The following is a 27,827-nucleotide window of genomic DNA, read 5'->3' on the forward strand; positions in this document are numbered from 1 at the left end:
CCTGACACTTCGAAAGGCCAAAACTCAAAATGTCAGAGTTTGGAGTAAAGAAAGGTTTAACGATTGAGAAGGTGCCAACCAAGAAGATGGGAGGCCCAGGGTGGCTCAGATCCATCTCGAGAACGTAGAGTTCAGGCTTCTTTTACGTCAGGGGAAGGGGCAACGGGGGGGGGGGGGGGGGGGGCAGAGGTAACACATGACCGCAGACGTCTGGGCCCCAGCACCGCAGAGGAAGACTGGGAAACTTCTTGGTTCTTAGTCTGTATTTTTTATCCTTACCTGAGGATATGCCTACTAATTTTATTTTTTTAACTATTTTGTTTATTTATTTTTAGAGACAAGGGAAGGGAGAAAGAGAGGGAGAGAAACATCAATGTGTGGTTGTCTCTCATGTGTCCCCTAATGGGGACCTGGCCCACAACCCAGGCATGTGCCCTGACTGGGAATTGAACTAGCGACCCTTGCTTTGCAGTCTGGGGCTCCATCCACTGAGCCACACCAGCCAGGGCTTGCTTATTGAACTTAGAGAGGATGAGAGAGAGAGAAACATCAATCAGCTGTGTCCTGTATGTGCCCTGACTGGAAATCAAACTCACAACCTTCTGGTGGACAGAACGACGCTCCAACAATCTGGGCCCCCAGGCCAGGACATGTTCTTATTCTTCTGACTCTAGCAGACGTGAATCCAGTCAGGAGACTCCTGCAAATCTCTGATAAACAATCCTTATTTTTCACCCTGACCAGTGTGGCTCAGTTGGTTGGGCGCCATTCCGCAAAGCAAGAGGTCTCCGATTTGATTCCCGGTTGGGGCACACGCCTGGGTTGTGGGTTCGGTCCCTGGTCAGGACGTGTCTGACAAGCAGCCGACCGATGTCGATGTCTCTGTCTCTGTCTCTCCCCATCCCCCTCCCCACTCTTCCTAAAACCAGTGAGTAGATACATCCTCAGGGGAGGAATCAAAGAAAAAAAAAAAAGGACACCACCTACGCAGGGAAACACACGGGCACAGGTTTCTCTACAAGCCCAAACCAGCTCCTGCAGGAAGGTCCTTGTGTTGTCACGCAGCACAGACAGCACCGGCAATCTGGAACATTCCTGGCTCTTCTTCAACCAGCCAGGAAATGCCACGGTGACAGTGTGGGGCTGGTGCTCACAGCTGCAGACTCCAACCTCACCAGCCCACCGCACTGCCCGGGAGAAGCCCTGGCGGAGCCCCTTCCTCGGCTTTAGTTCCTTCCTTTCCAAACGGGAATCCTAACCATGTCTCCATCCTGAGCTGTGGGAAGGTCAAATGCTGACTTCCTGCGAATAGGTGTGCACAGACCCTTGCGGATTAAAGACAAAATGAAAACTGAACTGAGTGTACAGGTCACGCGGCTCAGCCAGCGCTCCTAACAGACCCTGCACACTGTTCTTCCACAGGAGTAATCACAGACACCCCCCCACACACACCTGTCAGCACTAGAGAGAAAATAAATGGTAAGGCTGCATGGTGAAATCTCCTCTGTGTATTTCACATCAAGCACTCACCCTGTAGTGCTGGGTCAAGCACAGAAGTGAACAGAGGGGCAGGGAATTCTGAGTGAAGAGAGAACAGACACCTGCACAGGGGCAGACCCCAAAGTGTGTCCACTGCACCTTTTATAGTTCCGCAACATAGAAGGGCGGTGTGTAGTGAGACACCAAGTTCAAGAGCGAGTACGTGTGCAGCTTTGTCCCCATCCCTGTGGAATGAGAGAGCAATGCACAGAAAACACAGTCATGCCTGCTCAAACTCCACCATCACAAGCAATCCCACTGCAAGGAAACGTCCTCCACATGGAATTCATCCAAGGAGCATTATAAAATTAAATCGGCCTTAAGTAAGCTGTCCTCAAGTTTCCTCCTGAGGTCCCACAGCAGACCCCAAGCCCGTTCTCCTGGGGAGGACACCCAGGGAGGGGAAGGGATGCAATTCGGGGACAGTGCAGAGAAGGGCATTTGTGTAAATGTGATGCCTTCTGCCGTTTTTCTTAACACCTTTTTTTTTCCAAATGTGAGAGGTAAATTACTCAAGTTTAATTACAGAGCTGTCTTTGAAGGCTATATCCCACGGCAAATTAAGGAATTTACAATCTGAAAAGACTACAAATCTTCTGAACTCCATTTTCTTCCCCAGGAAGCAGATTTTTCAGATTCATTCCACCTGCTTTCCACTGCCTGCCCTGCCTCACCTCTCCACATCGCATCTGTCACCCAGGCCTGTCAATCCCCCCTGCTGGCTGTCTCTCCAATTCACTCACTTCACAGAATTCATTCTATTCTCACAGCAATTCAGCCTACAATTTTTGCATCAAATAGCTGCCTGAGTGATCCGCCCCCGCTCTGCCCTGCCCCTCACCCCAAGGCCTGCCTTTCGAACCCTTAGATCTGAACTGATGACCTTAATTCCCAGCTTAAATCCTGTGATGACTCTACTGTCCTCCAACTCACGTCCAAACTCCTTAAATGGCCTAAAAGACTCTGTATGAACTAGGACACCCCCCCCCCCATCCGCCTGGTGGAGGACACAGATTGGCTACTCCACGTCTGTGGCAATCACCTTTAGTGCCTTCCTGAGGAGGCTTGAAAGCAAAAAAGTACATTTTCCAGACTCATTCCCAGAGCCAATGACACGAATGCTCTCAGCTCTCCTCACGGTTACCACCTGACAGTCAGGGAAATGCCACCACCCAGTCATTTCCAACAGGAAACCCCTCTGTAACACTCATTCCCGGGACTTAGAGCCAATCCGATACATCCATTTGAGACTGGAGTGCTGAACAGGGCTAGGGCTAGGGTGCTGGGGGTGCAGAATGGAGACGGGAGTGTGGTGGCCCTGTCTCCACAGGCCCTGTCTCTTCTATCTCTGAACAGAGGCTGCAGCAGTCACCTCCTGGTTCAGCCTCCAGGCCAGGCCCTGGGGCCGACCGTGCCCTGGTGAGGCATGCCAGCAACACTGCTCCTCCATCCAGGCCCTTCCCACCATTCCACTGACACTCACTTTCCTGCAGAAAACCCCTTCTGTATCAAACAGCTGGAGTGACGACTCTGTCGACAATGGACCCTAACTGACTGGCTCACTGCTCTCCCCGTGCTCACTGGAAACGCGTGGACAACAGACACAGCCTGCTCTGCACCAGGGCACAAGCCTGGCGCCCAGTGGACTAATGAACACACAGACAGAACTGAACACAGAAAACTGATGGGAATAAAAACAGAAACGCTTTTCTAGAACCCTTGATTCTTCAATCAATCACAGGGATGAAAGGTGATAAAAATCAAAGAAACTACATTTATCAGTGCAAGTCCACTCTGGTCCTCAAAAAACAAACACCTCTGCAGAGGAAAACCTCTCCTTTCTCAGGTGCACAAGAAAAGCTGGCCTGGAGAGCAGAAACTGGAACGCTCTGAGAGCTGTGTCCTGCCAGCAGCCTGGGCCCAGCCCCCGCCGGCCACTCTGCAGGCGCCCGAGGCCAGCAGGTGACCTCTCAGGGTGCAATCTTCACCTCCAATGAGAAGAGATGCCTGTCTCCCAGTCAGGCACTTTGAGAAATTAAATGTGCTCTTACGTGTGAACACACTAAAAATTCTGCACTTTGCAAATGACCAAAATTTTTTACCCCCAAACTTCTTACTGTTAGTCACTTCCTTTTTAAGAGGCCGAATCTTAGAGAGGAAGTCAGTCATAGACATTAACGCCACTGCCCCCAGCCCAGGTCCCAAACTGCCAAGAGCCAATGACACGAATGCTCTCAGCTCTCCTCACGGTTACCACCTGACAATCAGGGAAACGCCACCACCCAGTCATTTCCATCAGGAAACTCCCCTGTAACACACTATTTTCACGCCTCACACCCTCAAATACTGAGCTGGACACAGTCTCCTCATGCCCCAACTTACTGGGCAAGAGGGGAGAAACCTGGAAGCTCACTGAAGTCACCTCCACGTGGGCCCAGGTCACACAGGCAAGGGGCTAAGGGAAGGTGAATGGCCGCCTGTCCTCCCTCCACCTTCCAGCGGCCTCTGCAAACTTTTCTCTTCTGGATACACAACAGTTAGGTGTCATCAGCATCCCCTCTCCCTCCACTCAGCAATCTTTCGTTTCCAGGTCAGTTGCTTCCCTCCAGGAATGATACAGCAACTGCATTTCCATTACACACAAAATGTTACTCAAATGATACATGAAAAGGCTAAATTTCAACATCAGATAAACGGCTGCAAAAAAAAACCCAGCCTAGCAAGAATGTCACAAACAAAAATACAGAAATTGAAGCTATTTCAGACTCGTGGCAAGCAGAAACGAACACAATAGCAGGAAGCTAGGCATTCCCTGGATGAAGTGCCACGAAGCAACTCAGGATCTTCCCACTTCTTTCTCCAAGCACCTCAGATATCAGGCAGTTTTTCCATCGCAGGCATCCAGGGCCTCCGTGTGGCTATGAAGCAGGCACTAGCCAGGAGGACACCCACGGCCTTGGTAAGTCACAGACCCAAAAAGGAGGATCAACCTTTTGACAACAAAATAAAAGAATAAACTGCCCTACTCTGTGCCAGCCTCAGAAGACAACACAGACTTTTACAAGTGAATCTCTATTAGCCTTTGCCAAGAACTAGCTAAAACCTGAGGGTCTGTTTCCACTTATGCCCCTTAAAAATTTGTTTTATACACACACACACACACACATATATATAAACCTAAAAAGAAAACAGCATTTCATTGGTGGCTGGATAAAGATTTATAACCACACGAATTTGGTGGTTTAAAATGTGGGCTCAGGTTTTTTGACACCGGCCCATAGACAGTCTAACTCCCTCCCCTTCCCTTGGGACTGGCGTTAGTGACTCACTTCTAACGGATGCCGAGGGAGGGACCCTGCTGGCCACAAGAAATGGTGGTGTGGGTTGTACCAAAAATATGCACGTCCACCCAGAAGCTAGAAATGAACCTGTGAAAAACATATTTAGAAACAAGGTCCATGCAGCTGTACTTAAAATGAAGTCCTGAGGGTGGACCCCACATCCACAGGACTGAGGAGAAGCAAAGACACAGAGACGCAGGGTCCTACATATCAGTTCTTTGGCTTCTCCATTGCCTATACTATTCTTAACCTCCCCCCGTCTATTTTGTACCTACTATTTATGCTTCTTACTCCCTGTACCTTTTCCCCCATTCTCACCTCTCCCATTCCCCACAGATAACCTCCATGTAATCTCCATTTCTGTGACTCTGTGCCTATTCTAGTTGTTTGCTTAGTTTGTTTTTGTTTTGTTTTTTAGATTCAGTTGTTGATAGTTGTGTTGGTTATCATTTTAATGTTCATAGTTTTGATCTTCTTTTCCTTAGATAAGCCCATTTAGCATTTCATATAATAAGGGCTTGGTGATGATGAACTCCTTTAACTTGACCTTGTCTGGGAAGCACTTTATTTGCCCTTCCATTATAAGTGACAGTTTTGCTGGATAGAGTAATCTTGGATGTAGGCCCTTGCCTTTCAGCACTTTGAATACTTCTTTCCAGCTCCTTCTTGCCTGCACAGTTTTGTTTTTTTTGTTGTTGCTGTTGTTTTTGAGAAATCAGCTGATAGTCTCAAGGGAACTCCTTTGTAGGAAACTATCTCCTTTTCTCTTGCAGCTTTTAAGATTCTCTCCTTATCTTTAATCTTGGCTAATGTAATTATGATGTGCCTTGGTGTGTTCCTCTTGGGTCCAACTTCTTTGGGACTCTCTGAGCTTCCTGGACTTCCTGGAAGTCTATTTCCTTTGCCAGATTGGGGACAGTCTCCTCCATTATGTTTTCAAATAAGTTTTCAATTTCTTGCTCTTCCTCTTCTCCCTTTGGCACTCCTATGAGTCCAATGTTGGAACATTGAAAGTTATCCTAGAGGTTCCTAAGCCTCTCTTCATTTTTTTGAATTCTTGTTTCTCCATTTGGTTCTAGTTGAATGTTTATTTCTTACTTCTGCTACAAATCATTGACTTGAGTCCCAGTTTCCTTCCTGTCACTGTTGGTTCCCTGTATATTTTCATCTCATTTCGCATAGCCTTCACTTTTTCCTCTATTTTGTAACCATATTCAACCAATTCTGTGAGCATCCTGATTACCAGTGTTTTGAACTCGGCATCTACAGGTTGGCTATCTCTTCATCACTTAGTGCTATTTTTTTGAGCTTTGATCTGTTCTTTCACTTGGTCCATATTTTGGTGTGTGTCAGTGGTGCCTGTTACGTAGTAAGGGGTGGAGCCTTAGGCATTCACCAGGGCAGAGCAACCCACATCATTGCATTGTGGCACCATATGTGGGGAGGGGTCTGAGAAGGAACAATGCCACTACCTCGGCTCTCGGCTGGCTTTCAGTCACTTCTCCCACTTCCCACAAGCAAATTAGGCCCTTCTGGTGCTGATTCCCTGGTGGGTGGGTTTGTGTATCTTCTAGGACCAAGTGGATCTCTCCAATGAACTCTCTGTGAGGCTGGGAGTTTCTCCAACCACTGCGACCCCCACAGGGTTTTTTCAGTCAGAGGCTTTGAGGCTTTATTTCCCGGTACTGGAACCCTGGGCTTCATAGTCTGTCTCACTCCCCAGTTGTTCCTCCTAGTTTATCCGCAGACACATGTGGGACTGCCCGCTCTGCCAGCTGCCACCTCCCCGCCCCTGGCCCTCCAGCATGGCCTTGCTGTGAGTTCTCTCCGCCCGGCTGCCCGACTCCGCCCCTCCTACAGGTCTGGATGAATGTTTCTTCCTTAACTCCTTGGTTGTCAGACTTCCATACAGTTTGATTTTCTGGCAGTTCTGACTGTTTTTTGTTTTTAAATTGTTGTCCTTCTTTTGGTTGCTCAAGGAGGCACAGTGTGTCTATCTGCGCCTCCATGTTGGCCAGCAGTCTCCTGTGTTGCAACACCTTGGATATCAGATTTCTAAGTCTCCAGACCGTGAAAGAATAAATTTTAATTGTTTTAATACACCCAGTTTCTGGTAATTCGTTCCGGTAGTCTTGGGAAACTCTTACAAAGGTGACAGCTTCCTCCTGGCTCATTCCCTCCCTCTCTCTGTCAGGGAGCTCAGGCTGGGAACCCAGCACCCACACTTCAAGGAAGCCCAGCAGCCATGGAAAAGCCACACACAGGTGCTTCAGCTCCAGCCCCACGGAGGCCTCGGGTCACTGATCACCAGACACATGAGGAAGGAAGCCTTCAGGCAATTCTGCCCCAGCCTTCGAGGTTCACAGGCAGTGACATGGTACGGAAGAGACACAAGTTGTCCCCACTGAGCCCTCCCACAGAAAAGACACATGAACAAAATAAATGTTGTCTGTCCTGGTTTTAAATCACTATGTTGTGGGGTCATTTGCTATGCAGCAAGAGATAACTGAAATAATACATGTATGTGCAGCCTGTCCACCTGAATCAAACGAAGAACTTCATCTCCAAAAGCAAGTCACCCACACCAGTTAGCTATCAAGGCAATCGACTAATTCCTTTCAACAAACATTTATGAAGAATTCTCTTATCTCGAACAATACCCCTGATTTTCTACCTTTGAAGTAGTTGCCTCAACACCCCTAAAGTAATACTGCATTAACAACCCAAAAGTTTCTGTGTCTTCTTCCTAGAAGTGGTCAAATATGTTCATCATTTAAAGAACCCCCTTCACATCCTACGATTTTCATGGCGCCTGCATCACGATGATCTGAGAACTTCGAAAACATGGTGCCCGTGCCTGTGAGTGCGATGGTGTGTGTATAATCTTTAAAATAAAACAACCCGATATTCTCGGAGGCCCACCGCCCAGAGGATCTGACCCAGTGTGTTTTATGAATCTGTGGTTTTGTTATGAGCAAGCTCCCATGTGACTGCTCTGAAACGACTTCCCTAACAAATTAGTTCGGACCCCAAGACCAGGGATAAGCAGCAGGTCGGCCTGATGAGATGAATGACAACTGCACCGCCCGACACTAGCACCAGCAGGGCTCTCTCAGGGCGCAGGGCCGCTGAGCAGAGGCAAACTGAACTGACTGGCCTGAAGTCCCACAGCCGAGGAAAGTGAGACCTGGACACACGTCTGCCCGCCCACGGCCCCGCCTGTGCCTTCCACCACCACCCCAGGCGTTAAAATTCTCCTGGAACTAAGGAACTTACACCCACCCTCAAAATGAAAGGAACTTTACATCACATACCTTAAAAGGTAAAAACTCTAAATGTAAATGGGACTTACATTCTTTTTCAGTGGCTCTTTGACTGTTCTGCAAATGTGTATTTTACCTCCTTTACTGGAACTCTTTGATTGGGAACATGTACCAGAAGATGTTTATTGTGACTACAATATCCTCCCTCCCTCCTCGTGGGTCTTCAAGCAGTTCTAAACTTGGGGCTGGGGTGAGAGGGCTCCAACCACCCATTGCGCCCCCTCTGTTTAAAAAAAAAAAAACAGGAAGGGGTGGGGGGGAAGGCAGAAAACCGTACTTGAACAACAATAAAAAAATGTTTTAAAAATATTTCTTGAAAAACCCATAAAACTGAAGCATTGAGAACAATGGTCAAATAGTCACCTGGTTTCTGGCTAAAATTAGTTTTCCCTCTTGTTTCGTTCTACATGGGAAGATGTTTTTAAGAAACAGCCCGTCAGTCATGTTTTAAAGAATTCCAAGCTTGGTTCTTATCTCCACAACAGATTGCACTCAAATGAACCAGCATTTCTATCTTAGGACTCGCCTGTGGTGGTGCCGCCTCACTGACCACATTACTGGAATTCTCTAGAACAAATGGTTCTGTGCGGCACGTCCTCTGAGGATTCTGCCCACATGACACGGGAAGCCAGGTATTCATGTTTCCCAGGGGACTGGAGCCCCACCAGCTCCTACCCAGGTGGAGGCAGGATGCCCGTGAGCAGACACTGCCCTGCAACAGCCTCCTTCCCCCTAGACCGTGCCCCCACATTCCTGCAACACACAATCAGAACCAGAAGTCTGGAGTAGGACAGAGATTAGTCCAGAAGTTTGGACTTCACGGTTCTAGTAAAATTTCAGGAGCGTTTGGCAGGCTGGTGGAGTTTAAAAAAAAAACAACTAAGACACTTTAAAGTAACAACCAAACACCACACAGAAACAGACACACCCCCACACCCCCGTATCTTCTATTACTACTATTCCAAAGAAAAAAAAAACTAAAAACAAAAATGTAGGATAGCCAGAGGCTTAGAGTAAAACACAATTCCTTCTAAAGAAAAGAAAGTTAAACTTTCGGGTAATGACAGACATATACACAGGCGAGAGAGGCAGAGAGAGGCGGTAAACCTCCTTGCTCTTCCTCACCCCTTACCCACTGGAAAAACTGCTCTGATGCATCCCAGACCGGCTTCTCCAGCCACACACTGAAGTGGCCACGAAGCAGCACGAGGGGCCCTCCCTCCCACCCAGCCCCAGGGCCCATCCCAGGCCAGGCCCTCTGGGGAGATCCTGCTGGCCTCCACTGGGTCCCCTTCCCCAGCCCAATGTCCCCCAGTTCTTGTCACACTCTTCCTTCCTAACCAGGCAGAGGATCAAGGCGCCAGAGACATTCTCTTGTACATCCTACAAATCCAAGATGGAATTTCTGTAAACTCCATACCTTAAGAATAAACCCTACTTCCTCCCAAAAATGTGCTTTAAAGGGGTCCCATCTGTGTGCACCTGTGCGAACTGTCTAGGGCCTATTCTATACAGTTAAAGAGGATTTCACAGGCACAAACAATGTCACCACACAGGAGAAAAGTAAAGAGAAATCAGGAAGTACTATAATAGCACTAAAATTGGAACAATTTCCCAGGGGAAAAAATATACATTTGTGAGCATGGGAAAGTACTCTGCAAATGAAAAAAATAGTTTTTGTCATATTTTTATACCAGTTAGGTAAGAAAAGCCCAAGGCCCTGCCTAGAAGTGGCTTATTTTCTGAAGTACTAGCCACAAGTCATACTAAAATGAAGTCCACCTTCAAGGTAATGGATCTCAGGATACAACCTCTATCCAACCAAGTATTTCAGAGACAGAGGTGCATGCATTAGTAAGAGCCCAATCCTTCTAGGTAATAAATAGTCATGAATTTGATGCTCTTTAGAAAAGAAGACATTAGTACTTGCACCATTATACAAATTCATAAACAACACAGTATAGTCAACCATCCCTAAGAAAAACAGAAAACACCAAGACATACAAAGCTTAGATATGTTAATTAGCAGGAACCCCCTTTTTAATCTGCGTAGGATCTGATTACTTTTTTAGACTTAAAATCCAGCGTTCTTGAGTCCCCTACTCTCTGTTAACTCTTATTTAGAGGTCTGCAACTCTTCCAATGCAGGAGACATAACGAGGACACAAATGTTATTCTTCTTTGAGACATAAACACCCAGCACAGGCCTGGTATAGAGCTGGGACGCCACACGTTTGTAGGCAGTAAGAAAAGAAGCCACCAGGAGGATAAATCTGATGCTAAGACAGTTCTTTTGCATTTATCTCATTTATCACCATTGCAAAGGCTTTTACCAGAAGCCCACCCAAGGACTAAGGGGCAGAGGGGATGAGACACTCCAAGCTTCCTCAAGAGGCTAACTTCATTCATTTACATAAGTACAGACAGAGCCGCTTATCCTCCCATGGAGAAGAACTGGACAGTGTGTAAACCAGTATTCGGGACAGACGGCCAAAGAAAGAAGCAGGCCTTGCCTTTTCGTCCTGGTGCAGCTTGTTGACGCTCTCCATCTGAAAGTTGTGGCTGGACTGGATCTTGTCCAGCTGCTCCCGCTGCTTCTCCAGCTCGCCCTGGAACTCGTTCTTCTTCAGCTCCACGGCGCCTCTCTCGGCAGCCGCCCTGCGGACCCTGCCTTCCAGCTCCATGATCTGCGTCTACAAGGACACCACAGCATAAGGGCCAACGTCAAGCCATCCCTGCAGACCAGACCCTCTGAGCAAAGACAACACAGGCCACAAAGCCAGCAGCAAGCCTTACACATACGGCGTGTTCCCAGGGCTCCGTCTTTGAAGTCAACGGTGTAGAAGCTACAGCAGGTTTTTCTAGAGAAACCGTCTGGAAGCAACATATATGTCTACACTGCATGTCTCCGTGGAAACTCCCACAACAGGAGTTCGTGAAGTTTAAATATGCGCTGGCTGGTGTAGCTCAGTGGATTGAGCACAGGCCTGCGAACCCCATGATCGCTGTTCGATTCCCAGTCAGGGCACATGCCTGGGTTGCAGGCCAGTTCCCAGCAGGGGACTCACGACAGGCAACCATACATTGATATTTCTCTCCTTCCCTTCCTCTCTAAAGATAAATAAATAAAATCTAAAAATAAAATATAATAAGTACATAAAATGCCTCATGCTTCACCTGGCGTGAGCTGGTGCTCAAATATTTAGTTCTTTTCCCCACTGACAGAGCAGCACTTAACCATTCCTCACCAGACAAAAGCTCTAAAAACAGATTCAGTTCCTGAACTGTGGACACCAGGCTCGTATCTGCAAAGAAGTGGGCTCCAGTGGAAGCCCCGACTAAGGCACTACACCACCGGTGGGGGAGCAAAGCAGGAGAGGAGGACAGAACGCTCTGGCGCGCTGCTGTTCCAGAGCCCGAAAGCTCTAAAATCAGACAGACCGGGTAGGAATCCCAGCTCGCCTGGTACTTTACCTCTCTGTGCTTCAGTCTGCCTACCTATGAAATGGGGAAAATAAAGTCCCAACCTTGTAGAGTTGTGTATAAATGATAACAATCTATACAATATACTGTTAAAGAAAAAACTATTCTAAAAAAACAAAAAAGAAAACACTATTCGGATACTTATTAAGACAGTATGGCAAGCTTTCTTCCAACAGGGGTCATGGCTGCGGCAGGAGGGGAGAGAAACTGCTCAACTCTGAATATGGCAAAGACGGCAAAGCATTCCAGCCAAAGAGCGACACGTGGAAAGTCTTCAAAGAAAACACCTAGGGTAAGGAGATTCTTGCTAAAGGCTTAACTGAAGAGTGAGGGATGAGGAGCTGGATCTGAGACGGGGATACTGAGCAGGATTCTCTGCTACGCCTGGGCTGGGCAGGCCACAGACAGGAAGGGGTGGGGGCAACGTAGAGGCCCACTTATAAAGGGGGCCCGAGGAGCCCGACTGAAGTTTAGTCAAGGAGCGTGTCTGTCATTGCTAAGCCCTGCCTGACCCATGACAGGCAGCAGGAGGTGGGAAAGCTATATTACAATCATTAAGCCGTGATGATAAAGACTGGCTCCTTTAAAACCCCATTTCGCACACCCATTCTGCAACCTCCTTTCCATCAGCAGAGTCTGGTGCCTAGTACAACGGGAGGATGCGAACGGGTGTGGTCAGTGCCCTTCACCAAGCGGTCTTCCCAGCATCAGCCCAAATGGCCCAAAGTTCTTAACTCACAGGAAAAGCAGAGAGGGATGGCCTGGCAGCAAGCCTAAGAGCTCACAAGGGGGCCCTCTCCCACCCAGGAGCGGAGCTGGAGTAGAGAGGCAGGGCCAGGCAAGCTACGGGCACACGCAGAGCCCCAGGCTCCCATTACAGGGAGCACACGCCCCTGAGCGCAAGGCCTCAGGGGGCGCTAAATACTAACCCCTCGGACCCCATCACCCAGCAGTGTTAGATACTCTACAGGGTGTCCAACCTTTTGGTGTCTCTGGTCCACACTGGAAGAAGAGCTGTCTTGGGCCGCACTCTAAAAACACAAACACTAACAAAAACTGACGAGCAAATAAAAAAAAAATAAGTAAATGTACGATTTTGTGTTGGGCTGCATTCACAGACATCCTGGGCCGCATGTGGCCCAAGGCCTGCAGGTTGGACACTCCTGCTACAACATCCATACAAACAAAACAAACACGCAAAAACACCTGGAGGTCCACGCTCCGGGAGCTCGCAATCCAGTAGTTGAAGCCCAAGACAATGTTACAGGCCACCAGGGCAGCCAGCACGAAGGGCGGTGACTTCATGGTCCGACGCCCGTTTCCCAGTCCCATCATCTCAAAGGCCAGGCTGAGAATCTGCCAAATAAATACAAATATACAAGCTTCAGTACAAGTATCCCATGACCAAAGCAGGCGACATCCATTGTCCCAGCCAACAGGAAGGCGTCTGGCCCCAAAGCGTGACTGGCATCTCCTCCTTGAAATGTGAAGCTGCCGAGAGAGACAACAGGTAAGCAGGCCCCACAGTGGGCAGTCGGGCTGGCCCCCCAGGGCAGGCTCACAGACCGTGGGCAAGCAACAATTTCTCTTTTGCATCTGTATCCTCATCTGTAACGTGGAGACAGAATTACCAAGGGTACCCAGCTAAAGCCTTTATTGAGCAAAGCAGGAAAGCACCCGCTCCCCCAACATACACACACCCCGAGTGGGAATTCGTTCTGTGCAGTCAGGGATAGACAGGGCCTACAGGCAGAAATGAGGCCGTCACCCTGGCTCAATCGTTTTTTGCCCTTCAGAGCCCTTACCTGTGCAACCACAGCACGCTGAGCCACACAGAACAGTTATGCAGACTTTGAGAGATGCAGAGAAACCCACGCTCCTTTAAAGAAACATGAATGCAGCTTACAAGAGAGGAGCCACCCATCTGGCTCATGGGCTTCAACTTGACGCCGGGTCTAGCTGGATCCCAGCACTGGTCACCAAGGACAAAGAAAGTCCACTTTGCCAATAGGCTTTTGCTGAGCCAGATAAGACAGGACCTTATCAGAGGGACGGCAATAATCGCTTTTATGCCCAGTGGGGCCAGCAGTGGAGGAGGAGGATGGTGGGGTGAAAAGAGAAGGGGGTGGAGGGGGAGGAAAGACCACCAGGGACACACCTTCTAAGGAAAGTTTTTGTGAGAACACAGAGAAGCTGACAGAGCCCACTCACCCTATGGGAGATGTCCTCCTTCTTAGCACAGGCATACCCTGTTTTGTTGCTCTTCAGTTTCCTGAGGTTCGTAGGTGTTGCATTTTTAACAAATTAAAAGCAAGGCCTTCCACCAGCAAAAAGATGGTGACTCGCTTTCTTGGAAGACTTGCTTTACTGCGGTGGCCTGAATCGGAACCCGCAGTGTCTCTGAGGCAGGCCTGCACCAAGACGCGGGTCACGCTCCTCCACATCCAATTCTAAACGGACTTGAGGCCCAGGTGTTGGCGTGTTTTAACCCCCCAGGCCATTCTAATGTGCAGCCACTCTTCCCGATGTTTCTTGGCACATTTGCGAGGAAGCAAGACCACGAGCACTGTTCTGCACATGTCATGAATCCCTAAGTAATACATCTTGTCTCCCTTTCCCGGTGGCATGTTACAGTTTGCTCGGCTCTGTTTAAGGGGCTGACTCGGGCACTGCTGTGTACTGGGCCGGCCCCTACAGAGGGCCATCGGGGCCATCAGGGCCATCGGGGCTTATTCCCAACAACGCTCTTCTACATCTGCACCTGCGTTTGCAACGTCTCATCCAGGTGTGCAGTCCCTTATCCCCAATTCAGAAATCCAAAATGCTCTAAACACACAAAGGAATTTTTAATCACACAGCCAGCAACAAAACCTGACCTGAAATCAGATCAAGGTCTGCCCAGAACTCACCTGAAGCTACTAACAACAGTCTTGACCTTTCGCCCTTCATGTGAACATTCATTTATTTTGCTGCAGGAAGATTACTGTTTGCCTACGAGGCGCTGCTGCAGATCCTCCCGGGGTTGGCACATAATATGTAACAAGTGCATTGTGTTACCTTCTGAATTCTGAAAAAATTCTGAATTCCAAACACATCTGGCCTCCAGGGGCTCTGGAGGGGAGGGTAAACCAGCAAGGAGCTTGCTACACATGAGGCACCGACCAAAGCACTGACCAAGTGCTTCCGGTACGGGGGCGGGGGGCTTGATGACGCCTCCAGCAGTGCCAGGGGGCATTCCCACCCCATACCGCAGAGCATGGAATATCACAGACAGCTGTGGATAAATTTCAGTACGTGGAATTGCTGGGCCAAAATACATATGCATTTCACACTGATGGCTCTTATCACCTCCAAAATATTTAGCAAATTACAAAAGGAAAAAAAATCCCTTTACAGTGGAGAACCCTAGCAGACACGGCCTGAGTTGGCCATGTGGTCAAGATTAGCATCAGCAGTAATGAGAGACGTCAACATCACTGACCACCTGATAGGAGGCACCAAGAGAAAACTTGTGAGGAGCTCAGATCGAGGGCCATCATACAAAACATCTGACCGACACTCTCTGAAACCTGTCAAGATCATGAAAATAAGGAAAAGACTGAGGAACTGTCACAGACTTAACAACTACACAGACACTCAACCCAAGACAGCATCCCAGACAGGATCCTAGAACAGAAGACCACTAGGGGGAAAACTGGTGAAATTCAAATAAGTTACGTGCTTTGGTTAACAAGAGAGTTAATTTCTTTAACTTTTTTTTAGGTGGCATTTTATTTTTATTTTATTTTCATTTTTTTAAAGATTGTATTTATTTATCTTTAGAGGGGAAGGGAAGGGTCAGTGAAATATCTTTAGAGGGGAAGAGAAATATCAGTGTATGGTTGCCTCTCATGAGTCCCCTGCTGGGAACTGGCCTGCAACCCAGGCATGTGCCCTGACTGGGAATCGAACCTCGATTGTGTGGTTCGAAGGCCCGAGCTCAATCCACTGAGCTACACCAGCCAGGGCTTCTTTAACTTTTGTAAAAAGATTTTATTTATTTATTTTCAGAGAGAGGGGAAAGGAGGGTCAAAGAGAGGGAGAGAAACATCCATAGGTGCTTCTCACACACTCCCAACTGGGGACTTGGCCTGCAACCCAGGCATGTGCCCTGACTGGGAATCGAACCAGCAAACCCTTGGTTCTCGGGGCCAGCACTCAATCCACTGAGCCATACCAGCCAGGGCTGATGTCCTTAATTTTGATCAATGTAAGGGGAAGGTGAGTAAAGGATACATGGGAACCACCTGTACTATTTTTGCAACTCTTTCACAAATTAAATTTCTAAAGAAGTTTTGATAAATCTTACCATGTTGGCTTCCAAATCATTTCCAATAATTAACCCTCCCATCAGCTGCATGAAAAGTATTTGTTTTCTTACACAATAACACATGGACTTTTTAATGTCTAGTAATCTCATGAGTAGTGATGTTTAAAAATACATTTCTTCAGTTATAGGTATAAATGAAGATCTTTTCATTCATTGGCCATTTGCATGTTCATTTTGGTGAAAGACATTTTCATAGCCTCTGCCCATTTTAAACTGGAGTGTTCATCTTATTGATTTGTAAGAGCTCTCTGTATATTAAAGATAAACTAATCTTTGCTCTTTCATTAAATAATTTTTCTCAATTTTTCATTTATTCTTTGACTTTCTCTGAAATTTTCTGCCCATAGTTTTCGTGGTGTTTTTAAAATAACCTAATATCCCATGGCTGGTATGGTTCATTGGTTTGAGTGCCAACCTGCAGACCAAAAGGTTGCTGGTTCAATTCCCAGTCAGGGCACAAGCCTGGGTTTTGGGCCAGGTCCCCCATAGGGGGCGTGCAGGAGGCAACCAATTGATGTTTCTCCTGCACATCAATGTTTCTCTCCCTCCTTTCTCCTCTCTCTACAAAATAAATAAATAAAACAACCTAATCTTGTCAATCTTGTATTGCTTCTGGATTTTATTTAGAATTACAAAGACATTTCCTACTCTGAGTTTCAAAATACATTTACACTTATCTCCTCTCAATGTAGTTACGGTTTCATATCTATATTTAAATCTTTCATCTACTTAGCATTCCTTTTTAATGTAAGAAGTAAGAAATACAAAGAAAAAGGCTTTCTTTCTCTCTCTCTCTTTTTTTTTCAGTAATGGCTAGCCAGTTCTTTCACAACCCTTTATCACTCAACCTATTTTTATCTAGTGCCTCGAAAGGCTATCTTGTTCACACTCCTAATTCCCTAACAATATAATTTTAGATGAGATCCTTCAGTGATCTTTTGTTGTCCCAGCATATATGTTAGTGGATAGGTGCACCTTCAAGTCTGGAAACAGAACATGAAGTCAGTTCAGTCAGTTCTCACTTCAAGGGAAGTGTATAGATGACTGTTTAATATTCTCCTTCCTTTAGCCAGTCAATAAAAAATTTATTGAGCGACCATGAGTCAGGAGCTGTGCTAGCAGCAGGCAGCTCAGGGCAGTGTTAAGAGAACAAATACTGAAACCCAGCGGCCAGTGTCAGATCTGGTTCCACCTCTTCAGAGTCACAGGACCCACCTCGACCTCACTGCCCTCCACCTGAGGTTTACTGTGAGGTTCAAGTGAGCTGTGATAGAAGTGCTTAGAACCACATCTGGCCCAGGGTAATTGCTCAGCAAATGTTGACTATTACCATGATGAGAGGTGGAAAGATGCCTAACAAATTATTTCCAGATCTAGGCTTTTTGTATTTTATAAGGACCGGGTGATGAGCGTTTTCTTCCCAACGACCATTCTACTGAATGGAAAGCAGCCGTCTGCGTTCCTCCTCCTGACGCTTCTGTACTTGCAGCAGGTAACGGCACCACCTGGGGCTGACTCACAGATGCTGCGGCAAACACAAGTCCAGTCTGGGAAGCCCCTTGCTGTGACCCAGTGGGCTGCTGGCCAGGAGGGTGTGTGGCTGCCCAGAGCGCTCGGTTAGCAGAGCCCTGGGCTCCCAATGGACACAGGGCTGCCCCGGTAAGAAGGTAACCACGAGGAAAGAAGGGCCAACACTCACCCTTCGGCCCTGCAAAGTGCCCGCCATGGCCTTGCAGGACTGTAGAAACCACTTGGGCTGAATATAAAGGGGCAGTTACGGGTGAGAAAGGACAAAGACTGAGGACGACGGTGGGCAGTAATTCAGAGTCCGAGTTTAACTGTCAAAACTATACATGCTCTCCTTTCCCCCGCCTTAAATGTGCACAGAGAGGGTGATGTAAGTGAAGAGGAGGCGAACTGCATCAGAAATATTAGCACTCACTGTCATTTAGGCATCAGACTATGCTTTGTCTCACATCTGATTACAGGCGTCTGATCACACTAAAGAAACGATTCCCCTAAACCAACCGCACTCTGAAACCCCAGGCTTCCCTGCAGTGGAAGTAGTGCCTCTGCATTAAAAGTCTCTTGGTAAATTGGAAATGTCACAAAACACTGCAGATTCTTCCTTACTGGCTTAATTTTTAAAATTTGACCTAGGTAAAATTATTGCTGGCTTTTAAGACAAAATTGTTTATAAGAAAACAGAGACCTCTGATTACTTTTTAAAAGAGAAAGGGCTTTATGAAAACGGGCATCCTGACAAGTGCATCAGTCGCTTGACCCTCCTAGTCAAATATTTTTTCTTTTCATTTCCTTCTTTTCACGTGGGGTTTTAAATCCTACGGGCAAGCATGTTTGCGCAATCAAACCAGATTAGTTTGTTTGGCCCGAGTCACCACCGCAGGACACTGCAGGCGCTGCGGGGCTGGCGGCAGCGGCACCTGCATTCCTCCTCAGGAAGTGGCCTCACCTGGATATCAGATTGAGTGGCTGCCAGCGAGTCCAAGGAGCAGAGCAGGAAGCTCAGACGTTAGGGCATGAGCAAACAAACCTGAGGACACTCCAGCTCAGCCCCTGGGCTGTGAAGGACTCCGTCACTGACATTTTCTTGAGGGTTTAAACACATTTGAACATCGAGCATGTCCACAGTTGGCCTGTTCTGCAAATCCAGTTTTACCAAACACAGCGTGCCCATCTGGTAAGTGCTGCCCACAGCTGCTTTCTGGCTGCCAGGCAGAGTGGAACCGCTGAGACAGGGCTCTCACCGGGTTACGGTGAGGATGGAATCAGGTAAAAATTTGTATCTGGCCCTTTAGAGAAAGTTCGTCAACTCCTGCTCCAAACCAGGGGGGTTTAAATCACCAAGTCCATTTGTTCTCCTTAAATTGCTTTCAAAACTTGCTAGGATGTACACAGAATCTCCTCTTCTCACTTCCCCCACCCACAATGATTATAAACATCACATTTCCCCAGTTCTGGAAGCTGCTGGTCTCTAAACAGAAGATGTTAACAGCATGGTGACTACAGTTATTTATTTAATACTGTAATGCCAGTTTGAAAGTGGCTCAGAGAGATCTTAAAAGTTCTCACCACAAGAAACATTTTTATGACTGTATAGGGGGGCAGACGTTAACTGGATTCATTATGGTCATTTCACATTATACACGTGCACAACCACTGAATCATTACTTGGGAAACTAATGTTCGATGTCAATGATACCTCAATGAATTTTTTAAACTTAAAAAATGAATGTACATATTTAGTGTTATGTAGTGAAAATACCACCAAAAAAAAAAAAAGCAGACAGATAAGTTAAAATTCATGAGAGGAACCAAACTCTATCCTGTTTTTTCCAGCACTTGGAATTTACTGAAGAAAGGCCACCTCCCACATGCATTCCAAGACTACACCTCGGCAGGAGCTCCCCACTTTTTTCTCTCGTTCAGGAGTTGGCACACTGCTGCCCAAGGGCTGGACCCTGCCAGCCACCTGTTTCTGCACACAGCCCCTAAGCTTAGATTTTTTTTTATCCTTGCCCAAGGCCATGCTCCCTGATGCTAGAGAAAGGGGAGGGGAGGAAGCAAGGGATAGAAACATCAGTCGGTTGTCTCTCATATGCCCAGACTGGGGACTGAGCCCGAACCCCAGGCATGTGCCCTGACCGGGAATCGAAACCGTGGCCCTTCAGTTTACAGAATGACACTCTGACTAACTGAGCCACACTGGCCAGCCAGGGCAGAGCTTAGGTTGTAAATGGTTGGGGGGAAAAATCAAAAGAAAAATACTTGATAATACGTGAAAAGTACACAAATTAAAATTTGTGTCCATGAATAAAGTCTTATTAGAACACAATCATGCCCATTCACATACTTATTGTCCATGGCTGTCGGGCCACAAGACTCTGAGCAACTGTGACCCTGCCCGTCTGGTCTGCAGAATCTACAGCGTATCACCTGGCCCTTTACAGAAAAGGGCTGCCAACCTCTGCCGCAGTTCCGTGGTTCCCAAAGTGTGGTCCCCGGACCAACAGCAACAGCATCAGCATCAACTGGGGATGTCAGACACGCACGTTTTCCAGCCCAGCCCAGACCTACCAAGTCACAGGCTTGGGGAGGGGCTCCCCACCGGTGTTTAAAGTGCTCTGGGTGACTCCGATGCAAGGCAAGCCTGAGAACCACTGTCCTCTCTAGGGTACCCAGGACAAGTCTGGCAGTGACTTCTGTTCTGGCTGTGCTCCTTTATTTTCCAGAAGCAGAAAGGCATGTTGGAGAAACATCTCTATTCCCCTAGTATTTAAGGGTTGAGTTTGGTGTGTTATGCCCCCCTCCACACACACCCAGCTCTTTTTCGGCCTTTGGTTTTATTCTTCTATTGTCTCGCACCTCCCATCTATGCCACAAACATTTTTCTCAAAACTTAGTGACCACTGTCTGCCCCAGAGAAATCAGGTTTCCATTTATTTCTCTATGAAGTAAAGAGTAACCTAAAATGGACTCCATCTGAAGTAACTCCTCAGCCTGAGGTTCTTTTCTCCCTTTGGGCATGTCAAAGTCACTGTGTGTGTGTGTGTGTGTGTGTGTGTGTGTGGATAAAGGTATTTATTATGTAATCAGAATGGACTGTCACCAAGTCCAGAGCAACACAGCTTATACAGGACCCTCTCCCTCAATGACACAGAAAAAATCAGGAGGCCCTGGCAGGGTCCCAATACACCAAGGTTGTGGTTTCAATGCCGGTCAGGAAGTATTACAAGAATCAACCAATGAGTGCATAAATAAGTGGACAATAAATCAATGGGTTTTTTTCCTCCTTCTCCCTCTCTCTCCCTCCTTCGCTCTCTAAAAATAAGTACTACCTGGATGGTGTGGCCCAGTGGATCAAGCACTGGCCTGCAAATCAAAGGGTTGCCAGTTTGATTCCCAGTCAGGGCACATGCCTGGGTTGTAGGCCAGGTTCCCAGTGCACACGAGAGGCAACTGCACATTGATGTTTCTCTCCCTCTCTTTCTCCCTCCCTTCCCCCTCTCTAAAAAATAATAAATAAAAATAAATATTAAAAAGTGGGGAAAGATAAGGAAGACTCCATCAGATAAACAAGATGTGATGGGCTAGACCCTCCAGTTCCAATAGCACTGAAATCAGAGAACTATAGTCAATTTTTTCCTAAGTCACTCATTAGTTCATCATTTTCTCTTCTAAAAACATGCCAAGGCAATAATTTTAGATATTGATTACAGCCAATGACTCATCTTTAAGTTCCAGTCCAAATGAGTCTAAAAAGACGGCAGCCCTGGCTGTTCTCAGGTGGAACAGAAGAACCACTCAGCTGAGCACAGGCAGCCCACAGGCCTCTGAGCAATACAAACATGATGGTTTTAAGTTTAGAGGAGATTTGTCACGGAGCAATAGGTAGTCAAAATACACACTGTCGGGTGAAAAAAGTTCCCAAAACATTAATTATCACATGATCCCATTTTTGCTGGAAAAAATTTAAAAACACTCTCAATAAATGAACAAACAGCGAATGTCTGTGAGGAAGGGTACACACAAGCTATGGTGAGAGTACAGTGTACAGAGGGGAAGAAATGAAGCTTTCGTTCTTACTTTACACAATCTTTTTCTCCTCAATGTGCATATTTTTAATACAAAAGGCAAACAGGAACAATAGAAAGTTAAGATGGAAGGAAGATATACATTGGTAATATTAGCAAGTTTTGAAGCTGTATTTCTAGCATTCCCAGGTGAAATCAAGGTATTTTACAGCTTCCCCTAAAACAAAACTATCATACCACAGCTGTGTTCATGAAGTAGAGGACAAAAGGGAACTCATTCAAACAGATTCCAAAGCTCTCTTCTGTGCTGGAACCCATCACTGGGGACCCCAAGGTGGCAAAAAAAGGTCTCTGTCCTCAAGGGACGCAAGGAAGACCCAGGTCCCCACCTGGACTGGGGCAGGTAGACAAGAGGTCAGGGCATGCAGTGCGAACACCCATTTCCAACTGGGCGTCCTGCCTGGCAGCTGTTCACCCTCTCCCAGCCCCCCGCAACCATCGGCAAAGGGACAACCGTGGCGCCTGTCTCCTCGGGCTGGGGCCAGAGTTAAATGCGAGCATTTACTTGCCACCAAGTACTTACTTAAATGAAAGGACCTTTTTTTGTCTCAATGTGCTCACTTTAAAAAATCGGGAGAGATTAACTGTACCTGCCTTCATGGGGTTCTTCTGATGATCAAGTGAAAGAATCACCTGAGGCTAAAATCAGGACCCGCTGTCTGCTGCGGAGTCCATGCATCCCACCGGCTGCAGGAGATGCTCCACAGAGGGGCACGGGCATCTCAGACGTTACATTTATTTTTATCCAGAAAGAATAGCAGCAACTGTTTTCATGATATGACTATCACATAAAATAACTTAACTATATATTAGTACATACTAATTATGCTAATTACTGTATAGTATATTGTATTATGCTAATTTTATTACACTACCATAAAATACTAACTGTGCTAATAAAAGTAGAAGTTGACTCTGCATTCTCACTGAGTCTTTCTGTCCAAGGTCACATGTCACCATCCCTCAGAAGTGCCCAGGGCACTCATCTGCCTTCAGGACTTGCACAGTGGGGTGGGTTGACATATGACTAAACACTATACAGAACGTGAAGCTCTAAGATTCCTACAAAAAGCACAAAGTAATTATACTAACAAATGTAAGCACAGGCAAGCACAAGCCCAGCGTGGAAGGTGCGTGGTTCTACTGGAGTCAGCTCAGCAAAGAAAAAACTAGCTCTGGCCCTACAGTGTGGCGTTGGGGGGGGGTGGGGGGGAAGGAAAGGTCACCAGCTTGATTCCCAGTCAGGGTCTGTGCCTGGGTTGCAGATTGGGTTCCCTGGTCGGGGTCTGTTAGAGTGGCAACTGATAGATGTTTCTCTCCCTCTTCCTCCCTCCCTTCCCCTCTCTAAAAAGAAAAAAAATCTTAAGCCTGCGAACCAGAGGATCGTGGTTCAATTCCCAGTCAGGGCACATGCCTGGGTTGTAGGCTGGTTCCCTGCAGGCCAACTCCCAGCAGGGGACACACAAAAGGCAACCATACATTCATGTTTCTCTCCCTCTCTCCTTCCCCTCTAAAGATAAGTAAATAAATAAAATTTTAAAAAAAAACAACAAGAAAAAAAATCTTAAAAAAAAATCAAAAACATTATTATCTGATACAGAGAACACACTGACAGCTGTTAGAGCAGAGAAGCGTTGGGGGGGCTGGGTGAAAAAGGTGAAGGAATTGAGGGGAAAAAAACCCCTCACAGAGAATAGTATGGTGACTGCCAGAGGGAAAGGGAGTGGGTGGAGACAGAGAGGGTTAAGGGAGGAGGACAAACGGTGAAGGAAGGACCCTGGATTTGGGGTGGTGAACACACAATACGCCTGAAACCTATATAATTTTATCAACCAATGTCACCCCAATAAATTCAATTTAAAAAACCCAACAAACTATGATCTGACCAGAAACAGGGCAAAAATACTCAAAATTCAGGGAGAATTTGAAATAGGGTTTTACTTCCAGTTATTAACAATTAACCCAGCCCTAAATGTAAATTAGGCCTTGAGATACAATCTAACTCTAGCACGTGGGGAGAGCTAAGAAGGTATTTCATTGAGATATAACTGACAGATAACATTGTGTAAGTTTGAGGTGTCTAAATTTATTTTACTAATGAAAATGATAAAAAAATCTGGAAACCACAGCAAACTACAAAATATGTCACTGTAATCATATTACATAGTATTTTTACATATATGTTCTTCCTGTCAGGCACTAATTAATGTTCAAAAATCTTAGCTGGTGGGAAATATTATTAATATAGCCCTAAAAGATTTTAAATAAAAATAAAAATAAAAATGTAAAAATCTGAAAATCTGAGAAGGTGTGCTTTTTTCCCCCCACCCCCTGAAAGTGTAGAAAAATTTGTGTGTGAAGCAAAGTGGACTCTGGGAATCTAGGAAACACTCCTTCAAGCCAAGTCTCTCTTTTATTGAAGTCTCATCCGTAACTTGAAAGTCCACAAAAGAAAACTACCACAATCAAAGAACTTTGGGCGGGGAAGGGAGGGAGGGTGGAGCCAAATGAAATACCATTCACACTTTCCTAAAGTGAGAGCAAAAGCATATCAAGACCATTCTTTCTACTTCTGCAAATGTTTTTTGTTAAACATTTAACAAGGTTTTCCTTTGGAGGGGGAGGAGAGATTGTTTATGAAAAAAGCAGCATTTTTTCTTACCCCAATTATTGATATTATTTAATAATATCATTGAAAAGAAATGTATTGTTAGATCACTGAAAAAGAAATTTGTCTCTTCTTAAAGCAACTTATTTTCTAAAGATAAACATAACAATAATACAGCTGAATTAAAGGCCAGGGCACAGGGACTCTCATCCCTCATCCCCATCTCCCTCCTTTCTTCCTGGTCCCTCCAGGCAGTTTCATAAGGGGGAAGGGTGCAGGGATGGCTGGCCTTTGGGGACCACGCTGCCTTCCACCTCCCTTTCACGGAGTGCCTGTCAAGGAGCCTTACTGCCCTGCTCCCCACAGCCTGCTGGGTGACACCCTTCCACTCCTGCCTGCAGCAGCAGCTACCCTGTGCTCCAGCCTGCACTCACAGGGTGTCAGGTTCAGCAAAGCCCTCCCTGCTGAGGGAAGTGGTCAACCACCCTCCCTGCCCTTTCTGCCTCACCCCTGAAAACACATGTAAACCCAAAATCTTTGCATCCCCCACCAGGAACTGGACCAGCGGCTGGAAAGCAGATTCCTAGCAGCACTGTCACTGCAATCTGACCCCTCCCTCACCCCCAGCACCCCTTCCTCTTACCCTTGGTCTTTCATTTTTTAGCAAAACTGATGAAACAAACGTGATCACCTCACCACAGGAGAACAAAATAACATCTTGAAGAGCTAACCTTTTCCTTTAAACATCTTCAAGATTCGATGCCTTTTTAACCACTGACACTTTAAAAACGGAGTTCTGGCCTAAGATGAATGTTAGCAAGTTACTGGTTTGTATTTACAAATAAAGTTATTCTCCCCGAAACCATAAGCTTGGTTTTATCTTTTATGACACCAGAAGGACCTAGACTGCCCCTAGGGGACCACAAGGTCCTCCAAGAGATTACACTGCTCCCCAGGTCTCATGCTCCCAGTAATTCAGAAACACTAAAACTGCCTAAATTTGAGTCAATCTGATGGCCATAAGCCAAACAGAGCCACTCTGGAGCTGTTAAATATTTCATCAGGCTGTTGGACATCTTAATAATCCGCACTTAGGAATGTCCCTCAACATCTGCGTAACTTCAGGCTGTAAGCCCTTGGAGACCCCAACCAGACAAAGAAAATCTCAAAAAAACGGTGAAAGCCACACAAGTTTGTTAAAGCAAATTTAGAAATGGGACATATGAAAATGTCTAGCATCATCATGGAACTCCGAACAATAATTACTCTGAAATTCCGCTAAAAATACTAATCAAAACAGGTATTTTCCCCACTTTGTTTTACAAAACAACAACACGTTAAAACTAGTAAACAGGACGTGAAATATAAAGAGTATATAAACCCAGGAAACTATTTGTACAGCGGAGCGAAAGTTTTGTAGATCCTTCACACAGTCAGTGGTAGAAAACACAGGAGGGGACCCGGAGCATCCGTGAAACGGGCTCCACCTGGTCTGCAGCAGTGCGGTCCCAGGACCTAGCATCCAGCTCCCGGTCACCTACCAAGACACGACCACTGCCAACGTGTGCACCCACCGCGGGCCAAGCTAGACGAGGGCTGGGAGGTGGACAGAAAACAAGGAGGTGAGGAGAACGGTGCTGCTAGCCCTTCTTCCCTGCTTCGTGCCCATCACGCCCCCAGAACTGGCACCAGGGAGACTTTGGGGACGCACGCTTTTGACTTTAGGTGCCAAAGCGCGTGACCAAGCTAAGAACAAAAAGAAAGGCCCCGCATCATCCCAAACTGGCCTCTACAGGGGCAGGGAATCCTCGCACGGCCCCTCGGCGCCAGGGGACGGAGCCCAGGGGGTCCAGGAGACCCCGAAGTGAAGGCTCCGGCGAGGGAAGGTGCAGAGCAAGGGTGGAGCGGGCTCCAGGAAGAGGCTGCAGCCGGGGTGTGAGCCGGGCGGTGTCTCCCTGGACCCACACGGAGTCCCTGGGGGCGAACCCTAGACTCAGGAAGGACAAGAGAGTGAAGGCAGCCAGCGACAGGGCGGGCGACCAGGCGCGCTGGGGACCCGCGCCATTCACTCACCTCCTTCCACGGCTCTGGTGGCCGCTCGGTGCTGCAAGCCCGGCTCCAGGGCCACGCTACCGCTCTCCGCCGCCGCCGGCCTGGCGCTCCGGTCCGCTCGGCGCGTCTCCGTCCTCCGCAGCGGCGAGTCCCCGCCCCCTGGCAGCGCCCGAGGAGGCGGGGGCGGCGCTGCGAGCAGCGCCCGGAGGCAAGGCGGGTGCAGCTGGGGTCGCTCACGCCGCCTTACGCCGCCCGAAGGTGCGCGCTTCCGACCTGCGACCGCCCCTCCGCGGAGCGGGAAAGTCAAAGCTGTGCTCCCTCCTTGCCGCCCGCCCTTCTCAGCCAAGGCCACTGGGCGTTCCTTGAGGACACAACTCCATGGCAGACGTTGAGCGGTGCGACACTTCTTAAGGAAGCACATAGGTGGGGACGCAGCTGCGGAGCTCTGGGATCTGGAGAGACAATTCCCCCACGCCTCTTGGCCACCAAGGAATTTTCCGGAAATCAGAGCCAACCACACCCAGCGCCATGCACCTTGCCACATTCAAGCCTCCTTCAGGGGTCCAGGCCCAAACTGGCCATACTAGAGGAGCCAGTGAAAACAGATATGGGGAGCGGTGGGGGGAAGGGGAGCGTCTGTGCTCATAATTGTTTTTAATTCCATATCCCTTCCCAGTTGGCCATAATCTCCATCCCGACCGCACACCCCGCGACTGTTCTCTCTCAAGCGGTAATTTTTTAGGCTGTGACGCTATGACTACTTGTGACAGATAAAATGAAGACTGCTGGGCGTAGGAAGTTTGGAAAGCACTGTCAGGTCATACCTCCCTGAGTGGATGCTACAAAACTAACATCTTACAGGGTTCCTACACTAGAAAATTCTAGAGCAATAGTTCTTAACCCTGACCGCACTGGCTAGAGGTTAGGATTATCTGGGAGCTTAATTTAGAATATTCAGATGCCAGTTTCCCAACTCTGGAGATCTGAGTCCAAACACTGGTATTTTTGTTCTGAAGGGGTGTTCAACCTTTTGGTGTCTCTGGGCCACATTAGAAGAAGAGTTGTCTTGTGCCACATGTTAAGTATTATGGGACACAATCACACACACAAAAAGCACATAATGTTTCAAGTAAATTTGGGCCACATCACCCCCATCCTGGGTTGCATGCTGCTCACAGGCTGCACGTTGGACACTCCTGTTAACTTCTCAGGTAATTCTAACATATGGCTGGGACTGAGAAAAGTTCTCATAGAATTATCTTTTTTGGAACTTACCTAGCCCCCATTTCTGGGGTGGGAACCCCTTCCTCTCAGCCCTCACAAATTCCAACAACAGAAAGATAAGTGGGGGGGTACACAAACCCCTATGGGTATGCTTACAGCCAAAATTGTTTTCAACCTGAACAGCAACTCACCTTGAAAAGGGTGACCAAGATAACGTATGACCACCTGACCATAGATCTCCTTAAATGCCACCATATACTTGTATGAGCCCAA

At 47.3% G+C, this 27,827-nt stretch overlaps 1 protein-coding gene across 1 annotated transcript in view; it reads right to left on the reverse strand.

The window, feature by feature from the left end:
* GOLM1 (golgi membrane protein 1) overlaps positions 1-26,520 on the reverse strand; it is a 49,751-nt gene extending 23,231 nt beyond the window's left edge. The window contains exons 1-3 of the mRNA XM_037036162.1: positions 26,352-26,520; positions 12,893-13,042; positions 10,717-10,896 (exon numbers count right to left, since the gene is read on the reverse strand). Coding sequence (XP_036892057.1) covers positions 10,717-10,896; positions 12,893-13,021 — 309 coding nt within the window. The 5' untranslated portion in view covers positions 13,022-13,042; positions 26,352-26,520. The remainder of the gene's footprint in view (positions 1-10,716; positions 10,897-12,892; positions 13,043-26,351) is intronic.
* Positions 26,521-27,827: the final 1,307 nt, after the last annotated feature.

This window comes from Sturnira hondurensis, unplaced genomic scaffold, assembly GCF_014824575.4.
Source record: "Sturnira hondurensis isolate 20B ecotype Veracruz unplaced genomic scaffold, ASM1482457v3 Scaffold0022566, whole genome shotgun sequence".
NCBI classification, from domain to species: domain Eukaryota; kingdom Metazoa; phylum Chordata; class Mammalia; order Chiroptera; family Phyllostomidae; genus Sturnira; species Sturnira hondurensis.